Here is a 15,209-nt window from a genome sequence, read left to right on the forward strand (position 1 = left end):
ACAGGAGAAGCTGTGGATGGTCCCATCCCTGTTAAAGGCCAGACTAGATGGGACCCTGAGCAACTTTGTTGAGTGGAAGGTATATCCCTCCTCACAGCAAGTGGGTTGGAACTAGATGACCTCCAAGTCCCTTCCAGCCCAGAATATTTTATGACTCTATTAGATGAGAAAAGGAAGACCTTGATATCCTAATCAGAAGCAAGGAGAAGTTGGGAAAAAAAGCTGACAATACTTACTGAGTTAAATCCTGGCCACATTCTGCACACAAGCCTTTCATAACAACAGGATGGTTGCAACCTTCCAGTCTCACCAAGACAGTCCTGAAAAAGACGTAGACATTCCATTTACAGAAGGCAGATTGCAGACATGTAGATTAGTAACCCACAGATTGAATTAATTCAAGGAATAAATTCTGGTTATGACTTGAGTGTCATAGCCTTAAGATATATGCTTCTGCCACAACATGGCAAAAAAGACTATCATCTATACTTTCAAATTATTAATTTTCACAACTTTAGAAGTCACTGAATCATATACTAAGGTCAGTTTCTAACCATGGTTTAGCAAGAAGTTCAATGAGAACAAGTATTGTTTGTCCAGAAAAAATTTACATTCACTTACATACAACTCCCCATTAATACCTTACTGAGCTACACAGTAATGAAAGCCAAATGCAGAAACTTCAACATCACAGAACAACTCAGGTTCTCTTTTAAAATCACTGAATCCAGCCATTAACCTAACACAGCCAAGCCCACCACTAAACCATGTCCCTAAGCACCACATCTGCAGGTCTTAAATTAATCCAGGGATGGTGTCTTGACCCCTTCCCTGGACAGCCCATTCCACTGCTTGACAACCCTTCCTGTGAAGAAATTTCTCTTCATATCCAGTATAAACCACCCCTAGCACAACCTGAGGTAATTTCCTCTCCTCCTATTGCTTGATCCTTGGAAAAAGCAACTCCCATCTGGCTACAGCCTCCTTTCAGGCAGCTGAGACAGTGATAAGGTCCTCCTCTGAACTGACTTTTCTCCAGACTAAACACCCCAAGTTCCCTCAGCTGCTCCTCATCAGACATGTGCTCTAGATTCTTTACCAGCTTCACTGCCCTTCTCTGGACATGCTCCAGGACTTCAATGTCCTTTCTGTACTGAGAAGTCCAAAATTTAACCCAGAATTTGAGATGTAGCCTCACCAGTGCCGAACACAGGGGCAGACAAGTTCTATACCAATTTAATCTTATTATTTTCATGGCAGACATATATCACTTCAATCTTCTCATAAAAATATTTTAATTTCTGATCCTTAAGCCTTGACTCACCACATCTTAAAATAAAGACATAGGAGCTGATATTTTATTCTTTCTTTTAAACAATGGCTAAACCAAACCAGAAATTAGACCTGGAAACAGAGAAGTGTGACATTCACTACTGCAAACTCTTTAGAAGACAAACTCTACTTTTCAGTTGAGTAGTCCAACTAAAGTAGTCCTCAACCAGTTATCAAAATTCCTGGTCTTGAAAATATCATTATTTATTTTCTCTCAAACACTTAAGAGTCACTATAAGAGACTTGTTTCCTTCATTACAGATGGAGAAACTGATCTTTCAGACTTCCTATTTTTAAAAAGTTCTAAGAAGTAGATAGCGGCAGTTCAGCTACTACAAAATTTCACCTACTCTGTGATAACGAGCTACAGCATCTCCCTAATGTTAAAAAAAAAAAATTTAAAGGTCAAGCAGCTAAAAAAAAAAAAAACCCAAACCAAAAAGAAAAAAAACAAACCAAATCTGAGCTCTTTCATAAACTGAATGTAGTGTTTGAAGTGTGGCTTGAAACCTGTACTGCAATAAGCAGACTGCAACATGAAGAAAACTGTTTTGCATGCCCAAATCTCTCATTCATTTATCTGACTACTAAGCATTTGGGAATTTTAAGCAGAAATTCAGTTTCAAAATAATACCTGCAACTGCTCACTTGCAGCATGTCCCTTGTTCTTCAACAACCAGAAGAATGATGACTCTTCCAAAAAAACTGCAGTTCATGCCCACAGTGAGGATTATTTTACTCTCTGAGAGCAAGAACTAGATTCAGGTCAGGTTTATTTCAAAAGAAGTCTTCACAAGCCATCATACTACCAGTATTCCCATTTAGAAAAATGCAGATCTATGCCCTTCTCACTGGCAGTCATTTTCTGCTTGGAAATTACACCTCCTCTTCCTGCGCAGGCATCTTAGATCTCCTTTTTTTTAAACATGGTATGTATTTCACAGAAGACAGATTGCCAGAAAACAAAGAAAAACAGAAAACAAAGCCAATTCACTTGGCTTTTTAAAAGAACTGCACAAGACAAAGTATTTTAGTGGCCCTTCACTAGTGGCAATTCACGGCATGATTATTTCACAGATTTCACAGAATTCTGGTCTCCTCTCATCCCCCTATGTTTGCATTATTTCATTTGACTCTTCCCACTCCCTTCGACACTATCTGTGTCTTTCTGTCTTTCACCTTGATTCACTACTAAGCTCCTTTTTAAGCTACCAATGCACACGAATGGCCATATCAGAATTTTTCATCCTCACCATGTGTTCAGTGTATGAATCAGAAATTACAGACACACCTAAAAGGCCAAAAAACGTGCCCCACGGTACAAGGTACAGAAACACGCTTAAGAGTTTACAGTGTCTGAGTTTATACCCCTAATGAATTGGTTTTCAATAGCTGAGAAGAAAAAAAAGCCTTTCAGTGCCAGCTTAGAAGCCACAATATCTCTAGACATTCTCGACTTCACAGTGAAGGTAACCTCACACTCCAGGTATGCAACAGGAGAAGCTGGCATACTCCTGCACCGAGATGTGACTGAAAATTGGACATGCAAGAGCAATGATTTTTATATGAAAATTAGAGTCCTAAATTACTCATTGATACTGTTCCTAACCAGCACCTCTGTACCTTATCTCATACCAAGCACAACCACTAAATAGCAGTTTTGCTCCTGCAAATCTAAACATAACCAGAACTCCTGGCCACATGTGCTGGAGATAAAACAAAAAGCACATGATACAAAGTCCCCTGTCATATTGTTCTCTGTGATGCTTAATCCAAAGGACACAGGAAGAACTCCAGAGCCCTGATAAACTTCTCAGCAACATACAACCAAAGGGTCAAGTTTCAATTACAACTGTCAGGATCTTAGGCAGACTTCTCCCATGGAAAAAGCTCAACACTACCTAGTGTTGCAGAAGGAAAGCCTGAACTCAGCTAAGGCCTAGGCATATTTAAGTTTAAGCAAGTGTGTTTTAATTACTAAAAAGGAACAAACACTGACCTCAAGTAGAATGACTTTTTTAAATTTCACACCTGGAAGATCTCCTTTTACTGTTGAAGTGAGGGATTTTCAAAATGTAATAGCCAAGATCAAAGCCAATTATCAGACAAAAGTGAGCTGAATAAAAGTGTGCATGTCTGGTTTTAAATAGCTGCATACACCAAACACAGGTTCAGGTTTCTGCATGTTCTCTTCTCCAAGTTGTAAGTGAAACCCACTCAGAAGAACAAAGCCTTTCCCTATTCCATTACTACAAAGATAAAACAGATTTCCCCTCCTACTCCCTCCAAAGAAGAGGAACTATCGCACACTTTACTGCTAGCAACATTAACAGCATCTTCATCTTCTTCAGGATACACACAGTGATAAGCAGAGCTAATTGGCTACTTCAACAATAGCATTCCAAGGAAACCGCCACAAAAGATGCAAAATCTTTTTCTAGTTTTACAAACTGTCCCGACTGTGCAGATGAGCTGGGTGAAGCAACTGGGTAAGAACCACTGCACTGTGACAAGCAAACTCTTTTTTCTGAGCAACCATGGAGGTAGTAGATCATTCCAATACCCAGTCTGATAGCTAAATGACTGCCACAGAACCACGAACTACCCATGTGGTATCCTTAGTACAATGAAACTTGAACTAGTAAATAAGGAAATGCACTCTGGGCCCTCACTCACATCCCTTCCAGATGTACTTGTAAACAACATAGAAATTAGGTGTGCCATTAAGGTAAAATTTTACTTTTTGTGGCCACAATCATGAATGGGAACAGATATTTACCAACAGCCTCAGGAGGCAACTGATCATAAGCTCATCACTGTTCTCCCAGTACTTACACACACCCTATTTCTAAACCAAGTCTTTTAATAATATCTGCTTTAAGTAGGCAGCATGGTAAAGAAAAAAAAAAAAAAACAAACAAGGGGGAAAGCTTTTATGAAACCCAACATGAAGGTTTTGCTTTTATTAACAAAGGAAGTCAATGCTTATGCTACTCCTAAGGCCTGGTCATTACAGTTGACTCCAAACGGAAGAACTTTGTATCAATCATAACCAGGGCACTGGTCCATGGTAACTGATTGACATTGGAAAGCCAAAACAGAGTTCCTCTATTTGTGCTACACCTCAGTTGTAGCAACCAGTTTACAGGATCAAGGGAACCCACTGCAAACAAAAAGCATTACCCTAAACATTTTATTATTGCTTAAATTTTCTTTTGTTGGTTGGCCTTTTTTTTTTTCAGCATGATCTAACACTTCCAGCAGCAAGTGCAGGAGGAGTTAGAGAAGAACAGAAACAAGAACTTGAGATTTTTTTCCATAAGAAGTTTATTATCTGCATCAGGAGGGGCTGGCCAGCTGCAGCACACGAATACAATGGCCACAAGATGTCTTCATAGTTGTCTTCAGTAAAGCTCTGTATCTTAAGGATACTCAGCATAACACAGGAATAGAGAGGCTGGTTCCCTCTGTTACTCAGAACAAGTCTAACCAGACTGTACATTAACCACTGCCTCCTATTACAGCTTGGCTTCACTTCCAGAGGCAACAGCTCCAATGTCATGCTGCTAGAGAAAGGCAATGGCCTACTTTCTTTACTCCCCACCCTCAAGTTTCCTCTGAAAGCCCACCTCCTCCTCTGGCACTACCAAAAAAGACGATTTCAGTACCCTGCAAGGTAGAACTCAGCAGTCCTAACCAAGTTTTCTGCTGGTTTTAGAGTCAAGCAGCTGGTAAAACCAGTCCAGCAAGGGTGACCGATCAAAGCGGCAAATGTTTCACAAACAAGGCCAAGACTGGGGAAAGACAAGACACAGTTTGAACAACTCAGATTTCCTCTCCACAGCAACCAGGCCACTTTGTTAGCATTTACCTTGCCTGTCTGTAAAGACTAGCTTGGACAACTTCAAGTCATGGAAACATAAGTTTTATTTATTATCTTAAAGTCTGCTTCAAGGTACCATGCACTGGCATTGAAAATATAGTGCAAATTTACAAGATGAAGGTACTGCCCTGCACTGACTCGTATCCCATGTGAGCACTGGCAGCCAAGTAATTGCTGGGTTTCTTCAGGTCTGTTTGGTATAAAGAGAGACCTCAAATACCACAAGAAACACACAGACCAAGTTGTGACCGTGATCCCTCAAAGCTGCTGCCCTCAAACTGATGCCATATGCCCTTCCACTTTGCATCAGAAGATGTCCAAGAGTACTAGTGCAGCAAAAGGAGATGCTGGTGTGCAAGTGAACAGAAGTCACTGCTCTGGTTTGCCAGAACGCTCAAAGGGAAAACTGTCAAGGGGTAAAAATACCAAATGAACACATCTTCAGATCAATGATTACTAATACCAACCATTACTGAATCAGCCAACTGATCTAGAACAAATATGAGCACAAAATCCTTCAGTTGTCAGATGAGGTTAGAATCAACCTAAAGCCTGCTTCTACAGTTTCATTAGTCAGATTTCTGAAACACTGACATTTTTGTTTCCTGATACCAGAACAGTATTTTGTTCTGGTATAAGCAAGTGTGTGTGTGTCTGCAGCATTTAGAACCCCTACTAAGGGCCCTTAAGACCAATTTTTTCAGGCATACAACTCTCTCTCAGATAAAGGCACAATTTCCCCTTATCAAACTACAGCCTTTGTTACAGAGGACTCCAGTTTTGTAGCAAGGATATTTCCAAAGCCTGAAACACCTTAGTCTCACCACGTAAGAGTATTTAACAACTGGATTTATATATTTGACTCTCATTGATATCTGTGAGGAAGCAGAGAGAGTCCTTGAATACTTGATTAAAAATACCAAGGATTCACAAAGACACAAGACCCTTGTTGCTCCAGGCAACACATGGCCTACAGCCTCTTCAAGATGCTGGAGGAAATGTCCACTACAGCAGCCACTTGACTTACACTCAAGGACAGCAAACACACAGAGCTGCATTTCAAATATGCATGAACCCCAAATGCCTCACCCAAGCAAGTCAGGCCCCAAAATCCCCCAAAACCTAAACTAAACCCCCACACCCTAGCCCAGATAACTAGGTAACAACTGCTGTGAGCAGTAGCTCACAGAAAGCACAGTTCACACTTGCAGGCATCATCTCAGTTCTCCAAAGCTAATGGGGAAATTAATAGTCTTGAGATGATTTTTCCTCTGTTGAATACAGACTATTCACAACTAGGAGTTAATGTGTTGGTGAATTTTTTCTTCTACTTTTCAGGCAAAATACCTATTCAGGTTGAGACTAAGGTCATAAATGCCAAGAGAAACACAGGCCTGGAGTTTCTGGGGTTTATTTATAATCCAAAAAATATCTTAAGCTTGAAGTAAATCTACTTCCTCAATTTACAAGGCTTTAAGTATTTCCATTTACTTCTGGAGAAGAGTTTGCATCACAACCAAGGAGGTAATCCTCTTTCATCTTCTATGCAGACATCCGTGAACACTTGCACGTTTCAAAAAGCCACTTCTAAGAGTTAACAACATATAATCTATACATAAGACCTAGTAAATCTTTCAAATATTATTTACAATGTGTTTTTTATTTAGAACATTTTAAGTCAGCAGTATTATTACTTGTGAGAATTCAAGACTAATTTTTTTTTAAAGGGAGAAGGTAGGAATACAGTTCTCAATGCTTTTACACAGAATCCCTTCAAAATAATGAAGTTCACACAGAATTAATTCAGAAGTAGAAAGATGCAAGCCTGTAACTCTGTAACTTGTATCTATAGCAATAAGTACTTTGAATAATCACAGAAGAAAACAGGCTGTCATATCTCAGTAATTCATTTAAGCAATAAACAGCTCTGCAGCCCACTCCCCCCATTACTGTTGTCAAACGGTGACATTACCTTTATGAATTTGCTTTTCTATTACCACTTCTCTCTGACTGCAGTATTAGTCATGCAGCAGTTCTCAAATACCTGCTGCAAAACCCCATCTGGGAGTTGAGGAACCATCCATCTGACAGCAGGATCAATCCAAATCTATGCGATGAACCCTGGCAATCTATGTGGCTCTTATTCAAAAATTTGAACTGACTGAGTAGTGACCATATAGCCTTCTAATTGGCAGAACAACAATGAAACTAAACCTGCAGTTTTCTCAAACCACACTTGAACATTCACATCAGTTACTAAAGAATGGTACTTGCAGATGAAATTGCAGAAATCCAGACAACAGTCTTGGACTAATTCCACTGCTGTCTAATTTTAGGGGTTTTTTTTTCAGGCATACAACTCTCTCTCAGATAAAGGCACAATTTCCCCTTATCTCAGACCAACTTACCACTGCATTCCTCCTACGCCCAGACAAGATCACCTGTAATTACCAGAACAAATCTGGTTTGCCTCCTGCACCTGTAGGTTCACATCTAGACAAAGAGCAACAGATGAACACCAACACAGCCTGGACACCAAAGCAGAGAAAGGTGACTGAGAGTTTCAAGCACAAACACACAGAGAGCTGACATCAAAGCTATAAACACAGGCTTCACTTCTTCCTGTGCAAAGAATCTGTGAGGATCCTGTGATCTCTCCCCCTCTGCCTTGGAAAACTGCATCTATTAACAGAATATTACACTGTCTCCAAAGATTTTATCACTTTTCCCACTAAAACCACGCACTTCGGCACTCAAAGTCCCTTTGCCTGTTACTTCCAAACAGCAAATAAAATGGGAAGAGGCTTACTGCAGAATGCATGATCCTCAAGTCTAACAGCTTCCTCCCATCCTTTCCTTTAATAGATCCTGTGGCAAACTGAGCTGGATGCTACATCCTGCATGCTCTCCTCTGGGACTTGCTGCTAAACCAGATCAACACAGTTACATAGGAAAAATTAACAACTTTTAACATCCTTAAGAGCAGCTATGAACCAAACTGTCCTAAGTTACCCCACAGTGTTCAAACAAGGAGCAGCAGCTCCACATTTGACAACAACCATATGACAACAGCATCATGTGAACCCAGAAACCCAAGACCCTCTGAAAGCAGAGGACAACAGCTTAGAAAGCTGCTCAGCTTATAAAAGGTAAGTGTGATAAATAGCTGTAAAGTTGATGAAGTTCTCTTCTTGAGCAATGCCTTCCTTGGTTAAGGCCACTTGCCCCTCCGCGGCCCTTCTGTGAATGAGAATCCACAGCATTCACTCCACTAAGCCTGGACCAAGACCATTTGCCTTTCACAGCTTTTCAAATACTGCAAAGTCTTAGATGCCATTTTCACTAGAAAGCAAACAAATAGGCATTATTCAATTCTACTGTATCTAAAGCACTGCCTTATGCTACACTGTTTCTTAGAACAGTTGTAGAAAAGCCATTTGGGTCGTTTTTTAAAGACATTAGTGCAATAGTGACCTGGCAATATCCCAATTCTTGTCTTCAAAAAGGAAGCATTTCCGTTAATACAGCAACACTGTGTTAAAGAAAACCAGGGGAGCCTTTCCATCTTCCAAAGCCTTTTAAAGACCAGCAGTCTCTCCTGCTGGTGACAGTTCTATCCTTCCCCTACTTCCAATTCCATAGATCTAACTTCAGCATAACCAAACTTAGATAAAATGTATAATCAAGATCCTTAAACTGTAACCTGTAATGCATTACTTGCTCTCTAGAAAGTCATTTCATGCTCCCCTATTTCCTTCAAAAGGCAACTACTGCCAATTCAGCTATCCATATATAACAGAAGACTTAACCTTTGATTTTTTAACCACACAAAATAGATTACCACAAGAATATTTTAGAAGTGACAACTTACAATGAATTGTCTATTATCATTTTCCAAAAGAGGTCCCAAAAATTAACGGCTGGCAGCCCTTTACTGAACCTTGAGGCTAGTATGTCAAGATAAACTTTCAGAACAATTCAAAGCTAAGGTCTTGTTGCTCTCTTCCTTCCTCAAATTTTTCCAACCCTTCCCAGGACAAACATCTATGTATTGAGCAACATAAAAATTAAAGGTCTCATTGCAGTCCCCCCATGAAAATTTTTATCCATACATTTTCTCCTCAGAAGAGAAAAACTACAGAAAATCACGTTGCAGTTGCTGAGAAGAAACAACATGCCTTTGAAAAAGACTGGTTTTCTAAACAACTCTAGTATTAAAGTAAAGCTCAAAAATATCCTAAAGAAACTAGACAGCAATAACTAAGAAAGAATATCCATTACCGTTTGGGTAAAAAATACAATCTATTTCCAGGACAGACATCTACAAACCAACATTTTTTAAAAACTGTATAACCTGCTTGTAGTTCTCCAATGGGATTCATAAAACACTACCATGAGCTGTCTCATTCCGTCTGCTGACCCATACACACACACAGCAAAAAGTCCTTGAGCCCAAGTAAGATGAGCAACTCACAGTACAAATGAAGAGAGCAGAAAATTCCCTCATTTGGGAGAAACCTTTTAAAGATAAGAACCTTACTAAAGACTATCATACAAAATGCTGAACGGAACATACACAACCTCAAAAATGTTATTCCCCTGTGATAACATGCCATTTATTGCCTTGATGACTCTACTGGCATTTACACAATCACTTTGATCTGACCCATCTATGGGCTACTGCTGAAAGGATAAATTACTCCCCCTTTCTCTACTCCACACTCCTGTTGAAGCAACTGAACAAAAAGAGGGAATTGATTACTATGGACCATTTTACAGGAGATTGGGTGGGAAGGATGAGAAACCAAGCCATCTTTAACTACATGTTTTCCAACACCCTACTCAATGCAAGCTGAAGGCGCTCAAGTTTGAGCATCCCTTCCAGCCAACTCTCATATTAGCACAAAGCAACCAGGAAACCATGGTCTGAGAAAGCCACACTGAGAAAAACTGCATACACAAGGCTGCTACAACCACACAACTGGTAAATTCCAAGCCTGATGGCTGTTGCCAACCAAACCTGACAGAGCAGCTTGATCCTCCTGGACAAAGAAACTCCTACAAGTTTTGCGAAACAAGGCCATGTAAAGAAAAGGAATTTCGTCCTCTACTGTTCAGTACAATGAACTATCCTGTGAGCTTCCAACTTGTTAGGTGTCTAGGAATAGGCAAAAGAGAAGGCAATGAAAGACAAAAGCCCTCATTTAGAACTTGCATCTTTTTCACTATCCAGTTCAACCAGAGAGCCTTCTTTTAATATTTCTTGGTATCACAGTACATGGCAGAAAGGAGAAGGGGAAAATAAAAAAAAAAGAGACTGAAGCCAGAAAGATGCATGCTGAAACTTACTATAAAAATAATGGGATGAATTCAGGCATAAAAAGTAATTAGACAAGAGATACAGTAAGTTAGGATTGTTAAGTATTATTCCACAATCCTCAATGTTCGGCACTGAGGGGTTTTTCAGACTCATAGCTTCATTAAATATTTGCCAGGATATTATGAAAACATTTGTGTCTAACAAGCAGCAAGGTGCGTTTTCCTGTAGTTTGTTAAAAGTGTCACCACTTCAAAATAAACTGCAATTCATTAGCATTTTTCCCCCCCGGAAGACTAAGATGCATAATACTGGGGTCTGACCTTAAACTAGCCCCTGAGCCTATGTGGCATTAGATAACCAAAAGAAGATATTCTTCTAAAAATATATAATCAGGTTTCTGGCACAAGAAAAACCCCAACCAAGCAATGACACAAAAATCTAGAGTTTTAGAGAACAAATCTCCACCTCTTTCCTGCTGTCTTCTCCAAAACCAAAATCAACAAGTATTGCTTCACTAGGATCCAGATAGTTGAAACAAGATTTTTATTACAACACAAATGTACTCTGTAGAAGAACGTGAATTTTTGCTAATAAAGGTATGTGGTAGGACACAAAGATACGATACCCAGATTAAATATACAGGTAATAAATATTTCAGAAGACCCTTCTAATGTGAACCAAACAAGACACTTGCAATAGTCTGTCCCATCAGTAGGGCAATCATTTTATATTAGAAATGCTTATGTAATATTTGCATAAAGCATTAATACAGACCCAACCCAGAATCCTGCCATACCTGTAGCACCTTCAGAATGATTAACCCTGATGGCTAACTGGCACTAATAATACACAGAGCAGAGCAGGATTTTTGGCATTTTATTTGTTGCTCCTGCTACCCATCAAAATTATGCTTCATTAACATCAAAGGCCTTTCATTAACTGCTTCCTGTACTCCCTGTTATTTACAGTCCTAAAAGGTTAGACACTTTTCTCTCTCAAGTTCCAGTCTGACATGTGGGGCAAGCCTACCTCTGCCAGAATAAGCAAAAGTTACCTACTACCTGCATGCCTTGGGCTCTTCCCTGGGAAAAGCTTGCACCCCTGTCAATGCTAAAAAGTGGGTAATAGCACTACAAAAAAATTAAATGCTGTAAATGTGCAAAGTTACTTTCATACAGCAAAAGATTCCATCTCATGCTTGATATGAAAGAAAAATAACCAAAAGTTGGAAATGTGTCTTCTTAATTGGGAGAGACTTCTGCTAAATGATGTCTTTATTTCCAGAACTATTATGATCTGACAAAGAAGAAAATTCAGCCACTCATATTGTTTATCCTCAAATAAAAAGGTTTGATCAACTTATGTTCTCAGGTTCTAATGAAAAGGAAAAATATTTTGAATAGAAACATGACTTCTACAGTGTTTTAGAGTCTGACAAATATTTGCAAGTATCTTTGGTTCAAAGAGAATTCAGTGCTAAATCAGCCACGGTCATTTTTCTAAAGGCAGCATGGCACCTACCATTCTGGATAGTTTGGATTACAAAAAGGGGCATCTTCTGCAGATGACGAATAAATTTCAGCTGTTATTTACTTTAATCACACCTGTGTTTTAATAATGCAAAATCTTAACACATATTGAAATGCTGTAAGTGAAATGTTATTATTTCAATGCCACAAAATGGGAAGCCACAGGCAAGAGATTAAATGTTTGCCAAAACAAACTTTTAAGTGACCAAAGAAATGCAGTTATGTCTTCAATTGCTGAACAGTTTTACTACCCTTAGGTCATGCTTATTCTACCTCTTCACTTGAACTTTTCCCTTGCACTCACCCAGTAAATACCACGGCAACAAGCAACAGAGGAACCTGACTGAACAGTCAGAATTCCAGAAGCACAACACTTAGTAATGGTCAATATCAACTACAATCTTTCAGTTGTGTAAGATACAAATATTCCAGAAGCCAAGAACAATGGTAATAAAGAACACCGTTTCTTTTCTAATTGTCTTAAAGCAAGGAATTGCTAATTATAACCAAATGACTCATGACTAGACAAATCCAGTAAGAACAAAGTATAAAAATTGGTGCATTCCAGTCCATGAAATTAACATTGAGCAAAGCTAAAACTAAAATGCTGCTAAATCAGCAGCAGACCCAGACTACTTTAAATCGATTATACTTTTCACTTACAATATTTTTAGTTTGGTTTTTCTTCCAAGTGCTTAGCTAACACAATGGAAAAAAATAGTAATGTTATCTCCTCTTTTATTCAGTGCTAGCAACATGCATTTCATTATGCATATGGCATTTTAAAATCTCAGTCTGTACTTTTAAGATCTTTTTTAGTCTGACCTAGCATTTACAGTACCTTTGTCCTACATCAGGTATTAAAGATTGCATCTGGTGCAGCATGGGCAATAGCAAAATGCTGGTGCAGCACAAAAGGAAAGCCACCATCTTATCCCATAAAGAGATATCTCTATAGCAAGAAACACACAGCTTGCACCTCCTCAGGAGCACATTATATGACTGACTGATATAAAAATGCATCAGACTGTTTTCTTCTTGAACTCTTCAGAACACCCCCACACACAGATGTTTTGCATATACTAGTGAATTTCAATCAACAAAGTTTAGGCCTGGTTGCTCCCTAAAAATCAAGAGAACTGCAAAGTAAATAGCTTGCTGTCATAAAACAGAAGAAGTAGATTGCTTAACTAGTTTCCTGCTGAGAAAGAATAAATCTGCTTAAAGTACAGGGTAGCAGGCTATTCGCCCAACTCAACCTAGAAATCTGAGTGCCCCACTATCAGGCATTTAAGAATTTAAAAGTCAACGAACATTCAGCCTTATCAAGACAAAACCCATTGCTAAACTATAGGAGAAAAAAGTCTTTTTTAGTCCCTTGCTCTTCTGAAAGATAAAATCTTGCGTGTATTTGTGAAGTCTCATACATAAAAACATTGACAGTATTAAAAAGATTTAGACTGCCAATATTACGTGTAAGGTACTTAATAATTTTTAAATGTCTTGCCGCACTGTTGCTTCCATTAAAATTCCTTCTATGGAGCACAAAACGATCTGTTTGCTCCCCGAGTTTTCACCAACCTAACCACTAAACTAAGAAGAGTATATTAGGAGAGGAAGCAGTAGGCAGAGACTGATGCGCAGGAAGTTCCACCTGAACACGGGGAACAACTTCTAGAAGAGGTTCCCCAGACTGTGGAGCCTCCCTCACTGCAGATACCCCAGAACCATCTGGATGCAATCCCGTTCAACACGCCTTAGGGCGACCCTGCATGAGCAGCGAGGTTGGACCAGATGACCCACTGTGGTCCCTTTCAATCTAACTCATTCTGTGATTTTGTGATTTCCAAGTAGTGCTTCCAATAAGCGCAGTGTTTACAGAACCCCGACATAGCGGGAGGGACGCTCTGCTGCCTGAGACAGAGCTCACAGCGAAGAGCTCAGCCCTGAAACATGGGAGTGCAGCGCGAACCCTCGGCACTTCCCCGGCCGCTTCCTCCTCCTCCTCCTCCTCGCACAGCAGCTTCCCTGCGCACAGCCCCGGAGGAAGGGCCTTGGCTTTGTGAGCAGGGCCGGGCCCGGCCCCTCGGAAGAAGCGCGAAAGCCGCGTCCCGCCAAGGCCGCCCGCCCGCCCCCGGCCCGCACTCACCCGGGCGCGATCACCTGGCCGGGCCGCGCGCAGAGCTCGCGCACCACGCCGGGCCGCTCCGCGCGCAGCCTGCGCTCGGGGCCGCCGCGCTGCGGGCGGGCGGAGGCGCCGCTGGCGGCGGGCGGCAGCGGGGCGGCGGCGGGGCCGGCGGGGCGCGGGGAGGGCGGCGGCGGCGGCAGCGGGGCGCAGAGCGCCAGCACCGACCCGATCTGCACCGCCGCCCCCACCGACACCTTCCACTCCAGCAGACGCAGCGGGCGCGGGCCGGGAGCGCGGATCTCCGTCACCGACGCCGGGCCGTCCGCGCCGAGCCCGCCGTCCCGCTCCGACCGCTCCTCCATCGCCCCGGCCGGGGGCGGAGGGTGAGTCGGCGGTGCCCGCAGTGGGGCCGGACCTGGCGCTGCCGCCGCCGGGGGGCTTCGGGACGCCCCGACAGTCACCGGTATCGCCGACGGCGGCGGGGTCACGGCGGCTCCGCGCAGGCGCCGCACCACACGTCCGGCCGCGCTTAAAGGCACAGGCGCGGGCGGCCCGGCCCGCGGGGCGGCGCGGGGAGGAACTACGGCTCCCGGCAGCCCCCGCGCCCCGCCCGCCTGCCCCGAGCGGCGTCACAGAAGCGAAATTGGGGAATATCCAGAGTTCGGAGCCGTGGGTATCGTCGGGTCCGACTCGTGGCCCGGCACAGAACACCCGCAGAATCACATCATGTGCCTGAGAGCGTGGTCCGAGCCTTTCTTGAACTCTGTCAGGCCTTGTGGTGTGACCACGTCCCTGGGGAGCCTGTTGCAGTGCTCAGCCATCCTCTGGGTGAAGACCCTTTTATATTTCTATTATCCGACTGTCCTGGTTTAGCCCCAGCCAGCAGCCACACCCCACGCAGCCACTTTCTCACTGTCCTTCCAGCAGAACTGGGAAAAGACTTGGAAGGGTAAAAGCTGGAAAACTCATGGGTTAAAATGAAGACAGTTTAACAGGAAAACCAAAAGTCATGTGCAC

At 41.9% G+C, this 15,209-nt stretch overlaps 1 protein-coding gene across 1 annotated transcript in view; it reads right to left on the reverse strand.

The window, feature by feature from the left end:
• Positions 1-14,324, reverse strand: part of CTDP1 (CTD phosphatase subunit 1) — a 98,937-nt gene extending 84,613 nt beyond the window's left edge. The window contains exons 1-2 of the mRNA XM_059851185.1: positions 14,214-14,324; positions 237-320 (exon numbers count right to left, since the gene is read on the reverse strand). Of these exons, the coding sequence (XP_059707168.1) occupies positions 237-277 (41 nt within the window). The 5' untranslated portion in view covers positions 278-320; positions 14,214-14,324. The remainder of the gene's footprint in view (positions 1-236; positions 321-14,213) is intronic.
• Positions 14,325-15,209: the final 885 nt, after the last annotated feature.

Source organism: Haemorhous mexicanus, chromosome 1 (genome assembly GCF_027477595.1).
Source record: "Haemorhous mexicanus isolate bHaeMex1 chromosome 1, bHaeMex1.pri, whole genome shotgun sequence".
In the NCBI taxonomy this organism is placed as follows: Eukaryota; Metazoa; Chordata; class Aves; order Passeriformes; family Fringillidae; genus Haemorhous; species Haemorhous mexicanus.